We start from the raw sequence: 14,489 nt of genomic DNA, 5'->3' as shown, positions 1-14,489 counted from the left end.
GTTGTGTCTAACTCTGCAACCCCATGGACTGTAGCCTACCAGGTTCCTTTGTCCATGGGATTCTCTAGATAGAAATACTGGAATTGGTTGCCATTTCCTTCTCCTATTAAAAAAACAATAGATCTACTTTTTAAGTTAATATCTGCAACTGATAGAGTATTCATTGATGTACTCTAGTGTGTAAATAGTTAAGTAACTTTTTTCATAGTCAGTGCAAACACATTCTTACCCCAGTTACCATCATTATGAATGTGGAATCTTCTACCTAACTTTCATGATGTTTTCTTATGTAATGTCTATTTTACTATTGGGCAGAGCATTTAATTAGCAAAATAACAGATCCTAAAAGTTGAAATTATTTTAAGCAACAGCATCCACAGCAAAGTGTAGATTATACTTAGTGCTTTGTTTCAGTTCAGTTCAGTTCAGTCACTCAGTCGTGTCCAACTCTTTGTGACCCCAGGGACGGCAGCACGCCAGGCCTCCCTGTCCATCACCAACTTCCAGAGTTTTCTCAAACTCATGTCCATTGAGTCAGTGATGCCATCCAACCATCTCATCCTCTGTCGTCCCCTTCTCCTCCTACCTTCAATCTTTCCCAGCATCAGTGTCTTTTCAAATGACTCAGCTCTTTGCATCAGGTGGCCAAAGTACTGGAGTTTCAGCTTCAACATCAGTCCTTCCAATGAATACCCAGGACTGATCTCCTTTAGGATGGACTGGTTGGATACCCTTGCTGTCCAACGGACTCTCAAGAGTCTTCTCCAACACCACAGTTCCAAAGCATCAATTCTTTGGTGCTCAGCTTTTCTTTTCAGAGTCCAACTCTCACATCCATACATGACTACTGGAAAAACCATAGCCTTGACTACTAGATGAACCTTTGTTGGCAAAGTGATGTCTCTGCTTTTGAATATGCTATCTAGGTTGGTCATAATTTTTCTTCCAAGGAGTAAGCATCTTTTAATTTCATGGCTGCAGTCACCATCTGTAGTGATTCTGGAGCCCAAAAAAATAGTCTCTCATTGTTTCCTCATCTATTTGCCATGAAATGATGGGACCAGATGCCATGATCTTTGTTTTCTGAATGTTGAGCTTTAAGCCAACTTTTTCACTCTCCTCTTTCACTTTCATCAAGAGGCTCTTTAGTTCTTCTTCACTTTCTGCCATAAGGGTGGTGTTATCTGAATATCTGAGGTTATTGATATTTCTCCCGGCAATCTTGATTCCAGCTTGTGCTTCCTCCAGCTCAGCGTTTCTCATGATGTACTCTACATATAAGTTAAATAAGCAGGGTGACAGTATACAGCTTTGACATACTCCTTTTCCTATTTGGAACCAGTCTGTTGTTCCATGTCCAGTTCTCACTGTTGCTTTGTGACCTACATACAGATTTCTCAAGAGACAGGTCAGGTGGTCTGGTATTCCTATCTCTTGAAGAATTTTCCAGTTTGTTGTGATCCACACAGTCGAAGGCTTTGGCATAGTCAGTAAAGCAGAAGTAGATGTTTTTCTGGAACTCTCTTGCTTTTTCCATGATCCCATGGATGTTGGCAATTTGATCTCTGGTTCCTCTGCCTTTTCTAAGACCAGCTTGAACATCTGAAAGTTCATGGTTCACATATTGCTGAAGCCTGACTTGGAGAATTTTGAGCATTACTCAAAATTCTTTATTTACTGGAACCCAAACACTAATTTCACATCCTTGGTCATTCTCAATTTTCAAGTTATTTTGGTGGAAAAATACCTAAGGGTGTCCAAGTGGCAAGAGTAGTGAAGAGTCCCAAATAATGCCTATGCTGAAAACTGACCTAGCTGACCAGATAAGTCAACTCATTGGGAAAGCTACAAGCTCTATTGACAGCTCAAATATCCCAGGAGAAATAAGACAGGGGAAGAAACAAGCAAAATCTTTATTGCTGAAAAAGAGTGTTGGCATTGTTAGAAATTAAAATTTTTCAAAACAGCAATATTTTCTGACAAAGCTTGGCTGTTTGATTCTAGAATATAATTTTACAGCTACACACAGATATTTTCATTTCATTTGTAGTCAGAGAAAGGAACAAGATGAGAAAGAGAAATTTGAACCTTCCACCCCTTTGTTTTTATTGTTTGTAGCCCCTTGAGATCCCTGGGTAATGTAGCAGATATAGCCAGTAGTTTCTTTTTGTAAGTAACTCTTTTTGTTTGTTTGTTTCTTTCCTTTTATCATGGATGTCCAGGCTACTATGAATGTAAGATAGTGCCTCAATTCAATCCTGACCCAGAGATAAGTTTGAAATATCTTTTAAAATTACAGTTTTGCATCTCTTTTAGTATCTTTCCAATTCTGATTTCTACCCGTACTTTTGGAACAAAAGATAGATGAGAGAAATCTCTAATGATGATTTATTCTGTGAAATGACCTCATCTTGTGACCCTATCAGTATCTTCAGGGTTATATTTGGAATATTATATAGAGGTAGATATGGTTTTAAAAAGTCAGAATGTGAAAAATAATTTAAGAAATGAGTTTTGATAACAGGAAGAACAAAGGGAACAGCGAGAAACAATTCCACAAATAGGTGGTCTGGAAAAGCTTTTTTAGTAGTAAAATTAATAACTTATACTTGGTAGATGGAACTGGATGGATCCTAAAGCATTTGACCCCTTAGTTACAATAAAATATAAGGCCTGACAACATTAGACCCCATGTAGGTCCCACAGCCATAACTTATTGCCGCCCTCAGCTTGTGAGTCAGCATATCATAGGCATCTGTTCTTTCTTAACCTTCCTAACTTGAGCTTCTCCAAAGTCCTGCTTCTTTCTTCTATTGCTCTCTTTTCCCTACTTGCCAATTCTATTATGCATTAAATGTTTTCATCACAGATCCTAAGTAAATTTAAAAATTAATGTTACTATAATCTTTCTGTAGTAATTGATTCTCTGGGACTTTTTAGGTCTTGATTAAAAGAGGAAAATGTATGAGAAGATAGAGTGTAAAACAGAAAGTAAGAATGAAGAGTACACCAATAATGAGTTAAAGCAAAGAAGTAAAAAGACCTCAAAGTGGATAATTTACATAGAATTTTAGGGAAGAGAAAATTTTCAGCTATACTTTTCCTACAGATCTTTTAAATAGTTGTCTAATTTTCATTTGGTGTATTTAGGTTTCATTTTTTTCAGGTTATGGTAAAACATTCCAATTAAATGACAGTATGTCTAATATCTTTCTTTAATTATTATTTTCCCTTTTAAGAAAGAAGACATGAGTTCAGTGATAATTTTAGGTCTTAGTGATAGCTGTAATAGCACACCTTAATTTCTGAGCCCTTAACATAAGGCTTTTCTGAATCTGAATAATAAATTTGTTTGTCTTACTTTAAACTTCCTTAGTTTAATAAATAATATTTTCTCCATTTTTGGTTTTCATTGCAGATTTGACTACAGATAGTGGTAGAAGCAGAATCAGAATTTAGGAATTTTGATTCTGAAAGGCATATTACATAAAATACCAAATTGGATTAACCCAAGATTAATCCAGCCTGATGTTTGGTCTCAAAGCATTTTTGTTAGCATTGATGGTTCTTGTTCATAATTGCAACTCTGAGAGTTAAGAGTATACTGCAAGCAATCTTTTCTCAATGAGTTCTGATAGACCTAGTATTTGGTAATTTTTCTGTCTCTTATCCTGTATACTTTCAACTTATACTGTTGTCAGAGACTGAAGTCCTGTTTTAGTTCCAAAAGTATCTTTATGTTACTGTGAAATAGTTCTAGTATTTCCATAATAGGACAATGGTTTAGAAGCAGTAAAGTCAGAAGAACTGAATTTTAGTCCTGGGTTTCCCCCTAATTAATTATATAACTTTTGTTAAGGTATTAACGTCTTTGGAACTCATTTTACTCTCATTTATATAATATATATTAAATAGCTTAGAAGTATTTTCTTATTTGAAATAAATGTCATAGAATTCATGATCATAGCTTTGCTCACCATTGTTACCAGTTTGTATATGATTTTATAGATCAAGACATATGTTTTCTAATTTCTGTCTTCTCAGACAGTAAAATACTGTCCCATTCACCCCTCCCCCAATTTTGAAAGTATTTTCTGTATCCCTTTGGTCATGTAAGTTGCACCTTTCTAATCTTTCTTTATTGATGATAGAGTTGATGAAATCAGCACTAAGTGCTGAAGGTATGGGCAGATGTGCTATGATATTATATGAATGTAAGATCATATTTTCTGTTTTATTTCAGCTGCTTTTTTTAATGCCAGTATTTGTAGGGCTTTTTAGCCATATCATTTCAAAATGTCTTTTAGGCCAGCCCTTTGGGTCTGGACCAGACTATTCCTAAGCTCTTTACTATTCAATATCTTCTGGGACAGAGATTTCACAACCTGTCTCTCACCTTGAAGAAGCTCTTATAGCTAGCATAAGTCTTGCTTTTTGCAATTTAAGTTCAGATTTATTTCCTTTTTCTTTTCTCTTTGCAAATGGGAACAGACCCAAACTTGAAGTGATGCTTTCTTATGAGGGCCAGTACTGAATGTAGTGGAAGGATTGTTTCCAGTCTGGCATCATTTTTAGCTTTTACATATTAAAGCTTCCTGACTTTCATTTCAATATTCATGGTCTCAAGAGATGCTATTCTTTATAGCCCAAATGAAATAACAGTTACATATCTAATATTAATGTTTATTATATCTTTTGCTAGTTAGAACCAAATGAGGTACTAAAATAAAAAATGAGTTCTCAAAACCCATTTGAGAACTTTAACAGATTTGTGTTTTATTGGGTATAACTATAGTCATGGGAGTGGATTTTTGCCTGTGGTTTGTAGATTTGATCTCATTATTTTATTAGTCATATTGTATACATGATTTCTCCATCATATTTTCTAGTAATAAGACTAAAAACTTGTTCTTTAAAACAAGCTGTCTTGAAGCAAATTTCAGTATGTGTCATCAAAAAGCTTTAGTACCTAAGCTACCAAATGTACTAGATATCAGGAAAAAGCAAATGCATTCTCTGCCCTTCATGTGCCTATAGTTTTATTAGAGGAAGAGATTATAAAAATTATAAAGCACTTATAAAATAATTTAAGATAGAGCATGTAAAGTAAGATGCTTAATGTGAATTTTATTTTTCATTTTAAAGGTTGATATAAAAATTTTTATACTATACAGATATATTCTGTTAACTAAGATACCTGAAATGTCTAATTGTTTCATTCTGATTCGTTTTTTTTTTTTTTGCTTTAAAGGTTCAGCAGTTTTCTGAAAAAGCCTTCCTCTTACAGCTTTGGAAAACGCATGAAAATGCCTTAGAAAGACAGTGCAATGAAATTACAAACCAAAGGAATATGCTTCTCCAAACCTTTGTACGTCTCCAGCAATTTGGAAAAGTTTATTTTACTAATTGTATCAAAAATCTGTGTAAAAATATGCTTTAGATATATGTTTAGAAAAATCATCCATACACATATTGGCAGGTAGTCCTCTTGAGATATGGAAAATTATTAAGTGCTATTTTAAACCAATTGGTAGAGTAACACAGTTTGAAAGAATTAAATTGTCAGGATGCACTATAGAAATTATTTGCTGTTGTAATAAGCATAAAAGAAACATTGAAACTGAGTTGAATTGCTCAGGCTTCAAGATCTTGGTTTTAATGCTTTTGAAAGGCACAGAGATTCAGACTTCCGGCAAATTAATGGATGTGGGAGCAAAGATAAATTTTGTTTATTTTTAAAATCATAAATCACAGCAAACAGACTCAGTAGCTTTAAATGACAAGAACAGCTTAGGAATATAATCTATAACTAATTGACTTTTTGAAAAAAATACATTCTAAACTGTTAAAAATATATATCCAGAGTCAGAATCAACCACCAAATGGTTATGAATGGCATGGCAAGTTTCCAGCTGTAGCTCTTAATTAGTTATGTTTCTTGGAAAAAAATTGGAAAATACAGTAATGTTTAGGTTCTACCATTGTCAAAAAGTTTAGGTTCTAGCATTGTTTAAAGTTTCTGGAAATTCTTATTTCTTTCTACTTCATGTTGACATTTTATGAAATTTAAACTGTTATTTAGAACTGTATTTGAAATGACCATGTAATTTTACCTTGTCTACATTTTAAAAGATTTTCTTGGAATTTACACTCAAAGGACAGTAATTCCTTTGAGTGTAGATCTGCATTTTCAACTTCGGTCATTTAATTCTTTTACCATCCAGTTGCAATGTAATTCCTTTGAGTATAGATTTTCAACTTTGATCATTTAGTTATTTTACCACCAATTTTGCAATGACAAAATGGCATATATGCCTGTAAGTTTAATACACAAACAGACACATACATAATGATGGGTGGTAAAATCTCTACCTCAATAATTCTCCTAAAATATTAAGGATAAATTTTTCACATGAAAATAGTTGGTTGTTATCATGTAATAACCTCAGTTTTTAAATTAATATTGCTGGAAGAATATAACATTTTAGTACCAGGAATATAATTTTCTGTGTTATTCTCAGTATTTCCAAATGATTAAATTTTAATCATTAAAGAAGAATATTGTTGCAATTAACACCTATATTTGGTCCTTTGTTTCCATTTTTCAGGAGGCTACAAAAAGAAGAGTTACAGAGGAGGAAGAAAAATTTATTAAGGAAATTACAGACTTCAATAATGAATATGAATTAACAAAGAAACGAGAGCTTTCAATGAAAGAAAATGTCGAGATTCAAATATCTGACTTAGAAAACCAGGCAAACATTCTTAAAATGGGTATGAAAACATAGTGCCACCTCATTTATCTGGCATTAATGAAGATAACTTATTTTGACTTAATGAATTTTCCAGAAACTTTACATTTTTATAAGTAAATTGGGTTATTGCATTGCTATTCTTTTACTTTTATCTTAATTGTATGTCTCTTTTACTGTGAGCTGTCTGAAGCTTTTTAGAAGTAGGTGTGATATGATCATTGGTCTTTTATTTAATAACCAAATTCTGTTTACTATCTGTTATATATTTGGCACCCTTCTAGGTCCTGGAGGTATAAAACTAAAATGTAAGGGGATGAAATATATAGGCAGATATTTATAGTACATTGTGATAGAAAGTATATAAGTGATATTGTTGCTGTGATCTTTATTCTACCGCCAATACAGTTTAGGAAACACTGTTAAACAATGAGGTAGGGAGCATTCCATTTCAGAAACATTAGTATGCAGGTAATTGTAGTCTGTAATAAGATCCTGAACTAAAGAAATTATCAAAGAGAGGCTAGTGGTGAAGAATCCATCTGTCAATGCAAGAGACAGGGGTTTGATCGCTGGCCAGGGAAAATTCCATATGCAGTAGAGCAGCTAAGCCCTTGTTCTGCAGCTGTTGAGCCCATGTGCCTCAACTACTGAAGCCCACATGACCTAGAGCTTGTACTGTGCAGAAAGAGAAGCCACCACAATGAGAAACCTGCCCACAGCAACTAAGAGTAGCACCCGCTCACTGTAACTAGAGAAAACCCTGCACAAAATGAAGACTCAGTACAGCCATAAATAAATAAAATTATTAAAAAAATAGAAGTTACCAAAGAGAGGAGAAGACAAAGAGATTTTTAGAAAGAATGACAGGTATTTCACTGACTAAACAGATATAAAGAAAGTCAAGCATGAACCACAGTTTTCACACTTCAGAGATTGGGTAGAATGTGGTACCAAGAGGAAGAGCAGAGATGGAGGTGAACTATAGCCTTTTCTGGACAAAAAATTAAGTTTTGTTTCAATGTTTTTAGTTAGAGGTGTCTATGGGATAAACAGGTAGAAGTGCCCAAGTAGTAGGCTGAAATTGGTTGTGAAACTGATACAAAAGATCAAGCTAGAACATTAGGTGTGGGATTTCAGAGAAGTTGCTAACATAATTCAAAGGGAACATGTAGAGGGAACATAGAGGGGTAGCAAAGACCAAAGGCAGAAAATGGAAAAGCATAGCGTTTAAGGAAAGGAAGAGAATAATGAGACAGAGATGTCGAAGAGGGCAAGAGAACCAGCAGAGAGTAATATGTGATTTGGGACAAGATGCTTAAGTTTTATTTGCTTCAGTTTCTTCATCTATGAAGATGGAGGATAATGATAATGACCTTAACAAGATTGTTGTAAGTACTCACGAAATAATATTTAATTACATAGAATGCTGCCTGGATCATAATTAAACCCTTAAAATATAAGGATTATACTTTTTAATTAGCTTAATTTCATAGATGAAGGAAATGAGGCTCTCAGAGATAAGTTGCTTTGGGTAGAGCGTGTAGGACAGAGGTTCTTCAGGCATACATATAAGCATACATCTTATAGGCATACATCTGGGATGTTCATATATATATATATATAAAATGATCAGGAAGGAGCACAATACAAAAACTAGAACTAGAATAAATGTATTAAAAACTATTTTTAGATATTAAGGACAAGAGACTGTCCAAGGCTATGATTCCTAAGAGAAGGAAAACACATGAGGCATGATTACCTAAGCTTTTACCTGGTTACAGTTTTTTGACAACAGGAGTGAGAGAGGGAACTTAAACAAAACACAGTGGCCTGATTGAGTCGAGGATACAAAGACTGGAGTTCAGGGAGGCTGAGTTAGTTGAAATTTTCAGGACAACGTACTGAGAGGAAAGAACTGCACAGACAAAACCTCCAGAAATCTACATAGAGGTTGCTTTTAGTCTTTGGCTATATATTATTCTTTGCATACATAGGGGAAAGTCCTCTAGACTGAATAAAGAAAAACTGCTGGGGAATCATAAGGTCAACAATTCTGTGAGCTCACACAGGACTGGGAGACATTCATGTTCCATCCTTTAAGAATAGAAAGAGCTCATTTAACAGAAGAATCCTGCCTTAATAGTAGGATTCAATTAGCCTTCGACCTAAGGCTACTCTGGATACACTCTAAATCTTAAAAGCACGGTTTGAACCTAATTATGTTACCTAACTGCATGCTAAATAAGCAGGTATCAACATGCTTGAGGGGAAGAGAGCAAAATTCAAACATCAACAAAATAGTAAACAAAATGTCTGGTATCCAACCAAAAATCACTGTATCTGTGAAAAAGAAATTGTATCTCATACCAAAAAGGAAATTAGGTCAATAGAAACATCTCCAGAAATCACAGAGATAATGAAATTCACAGAGAAAGACTTTTAAAATTGATATTATAAAAATATTCAGGACCATGAGTATAATAGAGATAAATAAAAGATATAAAATAGTAAAAAATTCAGAAAATCATTTGGCAAGATCCAACACCCTTTCATGATAAACACAGTCAATAACGTAGACATAAAAGGGACCATTCTCAACGTGATGAAGAGTATCTTTGAAAAACCATGGTGAATCTTATTTATGATGAAAGAATGAGAATTTCTCATCTAAAATCAGGAAAAGATGAAGATATTCATCCACTCCTAGTATTTGTTTTTTTTTTTTTACCTGATTTTATTTTATTTTATTTTTTTTAATTTTATTTATTTTTTTATTTTTAAAATTTTAAAATCTTTAATTCTTACATGCGTTCCTAGTATTTGTATCCAGCATTTTACTAGAGATTTTAGCCTGGGCAATCAGGCAAGAAAAAGAAATACGAGACATCTAGATTGGAAATGAAGTAGTAAAACTATCTCTATTTGAACACAGCATGATCTTGTGTATAGAAATCCTAAGGAATCCATAGGAGAACTATTTGAGCTAATAAACAAGTTCAGCAAGGTGGCAGGTTATTAGATCAATATATACAAGCCAAATGGACAATTTGAAAATTAACATTCAGTTTGCAATCAAAAAAGAGTAAAACACATTTAACAAAAGTTTAAGACTTGTATACAAAAACCACAAAAAACATTGTTGAAAGAAATTAAAGGAGACCTAAATAAATGGAAAGTCATCCCAAGCTGATGGATTGAAATATCGAATATTGTTAAGCAGTACTCCCAAAAGTATATTGACCCTACATTGCTTACATTTTTACTACACAAGAAAAAGTTAATCATTCTTGACAGACATTAGGCAAAGCCAAAAATAGTTAAAATGTGGTTTTTTTTGCATATTTATTTCTAGAAATGAAGTCAATGGAACATGATAGTGACCTGTTAAATGAACTTCAGAGACAAAAGAGTGAATTAATACAAGAATTATTTACTTTGCAGAGAAAGCTTAAAGGTATTACATATATGAGTCTTTGCTGATGAATATAGTTATATATCTATCATTTGTTGTTCAGTTGCTACGTTGTTGTGTCCGACTCTTTGTGACCCCATGGACTGTGGCCCACTAGGCCCTCCTACCCTTCACTGTCTCCTGGAGTCCGCTCAATTCATGTTCTTTGAGCCAGTGATGCTATCTGTCTATCTCATCCTCTGCTGCCCCCTTCTGCTTTTGCCTTCAGTCTTTCCTAGCATCAAGGTCTTTTCCAGTGAGTCAGTTCATATCAGGTGGCCAAAGTATTGAAGTTTCATCTTCAGCATCAGTCATTCCAGTGAATATTCAGGGTTGATTTCATTTAGGATTGACTGGTTTGATCTTGCAGTCCAAGGGGCTCACAAGAGTCTTCTCTATTATAGGTTAATATTATTCTTTCAAAATGTATTTACTCATTGAGATATAAGTGATGTAAAAAGGGGATTTTTTTGATGTGAAAAAGGAATAGGTAAAGCACTAAATTGATGTATTGAATCTGGTATTTTTAATTTCATAAATTTTAAGATCTTTTTTGGTGCCTTTAAATGCTACATTAAAGTAGAAAAATAAAAATCATTAGTACATGTATTTTACACAAAACACCGAAATTTAGAGCATTGTTCTTATGAATGAAGAAAGATAACCTTTATATTTAATTTTTTAAAGAGTATAAGAATTGTCTTAATTGTTTAGATTTTGAAGATAAAAAAAATGGAGCCATTTGTACTACTAAATATCTAGAGGCAGAAAAAATAAAAATCAATGAAAAACCTCAAAATGATGCTGAATGCTTAAGGTAAGAATTGCCTATTATACTTTGATATAAATCTGGTAATTTTTTAAGTTGTCAAGTAGATTTCAACATAAAGCCAAATGCATAATTATTTCAAGATCATTCTGAAATATGTTAATAAGCAAATGCGTTACTGGTTAAAAACACATAAGTTTTAAATTGTATCAGGTTGATAATACTGAAATCAGTCTTATCTTTTCCTATTCCTCAAGAACTCTTGAGTTATTCACATCCTAAAAGATAAAATGTAGAATCATTTCCACAACTCTTTTTTCTATTATCCCTAAGATTTTGGAGTGAAATGACTGAAATTATCTTTTTTGGTCCTTCTAGATTTCAGGGGGAAAAAAATTACAGTCTACTTTACTTAAAATCTGTGCTTCTGGTTTTGTGCCTAAAGATTTGAAAATATATTTTCTTTATGGAATATTTAGATGTTTTCTGTGTATTTAGATAATGAAAGAATGGCTGAGGTCTGAAATGACATAGTTATATACCAAAGGAGTACATCTCCCCCAGTTTATTAATTTCATTGTTATTTCTTAATAATTCAGTGTTAACATTTGCTGGCTTAATTTTAAAGAGCTTCCTATACTTTCTAGGTTTCATGTAAGAAACAGAAACCTCATTACTGAATCTATGAAGAGGCAAATGAAGCCTTCTTTCGCATAAATCATATAGGAAATATGTCCACTAGAGCTGAACAAATGCTTCATATTAGCAGTGTATTGCCTTAGGCCATAATTTTAGTAGATTGTGAGAAAATATTTGCAATTTAATTTTATGTTAAGTTTTATAAGCATGAAATATCAATCTCTTGGGTGATATGTTTGATACAGAATGAGTTTCTGTAATGACAGTCTGCTCATTGATTTTTTTTACACTTTTAAAAATGGTCATGCCCACTGGTATCATTATAGTTCATAGTGAAAGGCTTCCAGTATGAACTCTAGTTTTGTGGGTTTATCCCTCAGTCATAAAAGTTTTCCCTGGTTTAAAATTAAACACTCAAAGTCTGTTAAGAGGGCCTTCTCCTTCAGAGATGGTGACAGGAAATTTGGATAGAAAGAAACACCAGTTAATATGCCTAGTCCATTCTTTGCATTTTAGCAGTTACTGAATGAAATGCCAGTATTTATCAGTTCCCACTTTAAATTCTTTAAAATGTGTAGCTTAGTTTCCCTTCTGGTATGTTCCATAAAAATGATTTCAAGTATGAAGAGCAGAGTCAAAGTACTAAGTATAGAGATTTTGAAAAAGAGCGCCATCAGTCTTATAAATAGCAAAATAACAAGGAGCTAATAATGGTAGCAAGAAATGATATGACATTTATTGAACATCATTAAGACCAATATTAAGTAGATTTTACCCCTAAATTTTAGAATAGAATCTTTTTCATTTCTGTGTTCAGATGTATACTGAATTCTATAGTAATGACCTTCATCTTAAATTTTCTGATTTAACTACTATTGGTATAGATACTGTTTTTGTAACAGGGTTTCTCAGACTTGGCACTGTTGAGATTTTGGGCCAGGATGTTCTGTTGTGGAAGAGCTGTCCCATGCAGTGTAAGATGTTTATTAGCATTCCTGGTCTCTACCAACTAGATGCCAGTAGCACTACTCACCCCCAGTTGTTACAAACCAAAAATGTCTCCAGATATTACCGAATGTCCCCTGGGCAGAGACAGGTGGGTACAATTGTCCCCAGTTCAGAATCAGTCTTCTTTTTAAGGTTTTTATCATTGTACTTCTACTTTTATTAAACTTTAAGCAGTAAGAAAGCAATTGCAAAAAGTTAATACTTCATTTCTATGAGCTTATTGTTTCTGCTTTTTAGAATTAGAAAAATTTTGATACCTATTTTATTGTCTACATTATTGAAATTCTTTTATAATGATTATAAAGTTAAAGTTTTTTAAAGTTAATCTGCCACATTCAGGTTGTTTGTTGGACTTAATGCCATTCATTAATGAAGAGAACCAGAACTTTATATTCACAATATTTTAATGATCTCTGCTTTAGTTAATCTTTCACTATTTATAAATTATATTCATTTATTTAAAAGATTCTGTTGTGAAGAGTATGGGATCATTAATTAACACATGTTAACGCAACTAACTTACAGAATATTGCTATGCTTAACACCTAAACTAGAGGTTGGATTAATTTCTAAGAAGCATTCCTGAGAACTTTATAACTGATCAAGCTAGTGTTTTTCACATAGTTTGGGGAGGACAGAAGTGATAAACCTCAGGGTCTCAAGAGTCAGTAGCATAGAGATTAAGGTTACAAACCCTTTGAATCCCAGCTTTGCTATTTACTAGGTTGGTGACCCCAGACAAGCAATTTGACATGTCTGTGACTCATTCTCTACATCTATCAAATGAAGTTAATAATGGTAACCACCTCACAAGATTATAATAAAAATTAAATGACTTAATGTGTGTGTGTGTGTGTGTGTGTGTGTATATAAAGCCCTTAAAGCAGTGCTTAGTACACAGTAAATACTCTAAATTATTATACATAATTATAATTGTATAATTACTTATGATTTCATTTGTACTTATTATCCATATGGATTTCATGCCTTTCAAGCTTCTTTCTCATTTTTTTTTCTGTCCTTTTAATGAAGAGACTTCCTGAAAGTTAGTTATTGATTGGATTTTTATTTTGTACTCTCCATGGCTTGTCCCATCTGGTCTAAAGTTTTAGTTATCATCTATAGATAATTTTTAAATCCCTATCACTAATCCCTCCTTCCTAAGATCCAGCTGAATTCTCAACAATTTAATTATTGTTATTTTGTTCAGTTGCTAAGTCATGTCTGACTCTTTGCAAACCCATGGACTGTAGCACGCCAGGCTCCTCTGTCCTCCACTGTCTCCCAGAGTTTGCTCAAATTCATTTCCATTAAGTCGGTGATGCCTTCCAACCATCTCATCCTGTGTTACCCTCTTCTCCTCCTGCCCTCCATCTTTCCCATCATCAGGTCTTTTACATTGAGTCGACTCTTCACATCAAGTGGCCAAAGTATTGGAGCTTCCGCTTCAACAACAGTTCTTCCAATCAATATTCAGGGTTGATTTCCTGTAGGATTGACTGGCTTGATCTCCTTGCAGTCCAAGAGACTCTCAAGAGTCTTCTCCAATACCACAATTCAAAAGCAACAATTCTTTGGTGCTCAGCCTTCTTTATGGACCAACTTTCACATCCGTGCATGACTACTAGAAAAACCATAGCTTTGACTATATGGACCTTTGTCAGCAAAGTGATGTCTCTGCTTCTTAATCCTGTGTCTAGGTTTGTCATAGCTTTCCTTCCAAGGAATAAGTGTCTTTTAATTTCATGGCTGCAGTTACTGTCCACAGTAATTTTGGAGCCCAAGAAAATAAAGTCTGTCACTGCTTCTACTTTTTTCCCTTCTATTTGCCACGACATGATGGAATTGGATTCCATGATCTTAGATT

At 33.7% G+C, this 14,489-nt stretch overlaps 1 protein-coding gene across 1 annotated transcript in view; it reads left to right on the top strand.

Moving 5' to 3' along the window:
- The window catches only part of CCDC172 (coiled-coil domain containing 172), a 62,122-nt gene that overhangs the window by 33,158 nt on the left and 14,475 nt on the right, over positions 1-14,489 (top strand). The window contains exons 4-7 of the mRNA XM_005698510.1: positions 5,252-5,368; positions 6,609-6,774; positions 10,108-10,209; positions 10,921-11,023. Coding sequence (XP_005698567.1) covers positions 5,252-5,368; positions 6,609-6,774; positions 10,108-10,209; positions 10,921-11,023 — 488 coding nt within the window. The remainder of the gene's footprint in view (positions 1-5,251; positions 5,369-6,608; positions 6,775-10,107; positions 10,210-10,920; positions 11,024-14,489) is intronic.

This window comes from Capra hircus, chromosome 26, assembly GCF_001704415.2.
Source record: "Capra hircus breed San Clemente chromosome 26, ASM170441v1, whole genome shotgun sequence".
NCBI classification, from domain to species: Eukaryota; Metazoa; Chordata; class Mammalia; order Artiodactyla; family Bovidae; genus Capra; species Capra hircus.
Note: the sequence above shows the minus strand (reverse complement) of the source record. Positions and strands in the feature narration are given on the sequence as shown.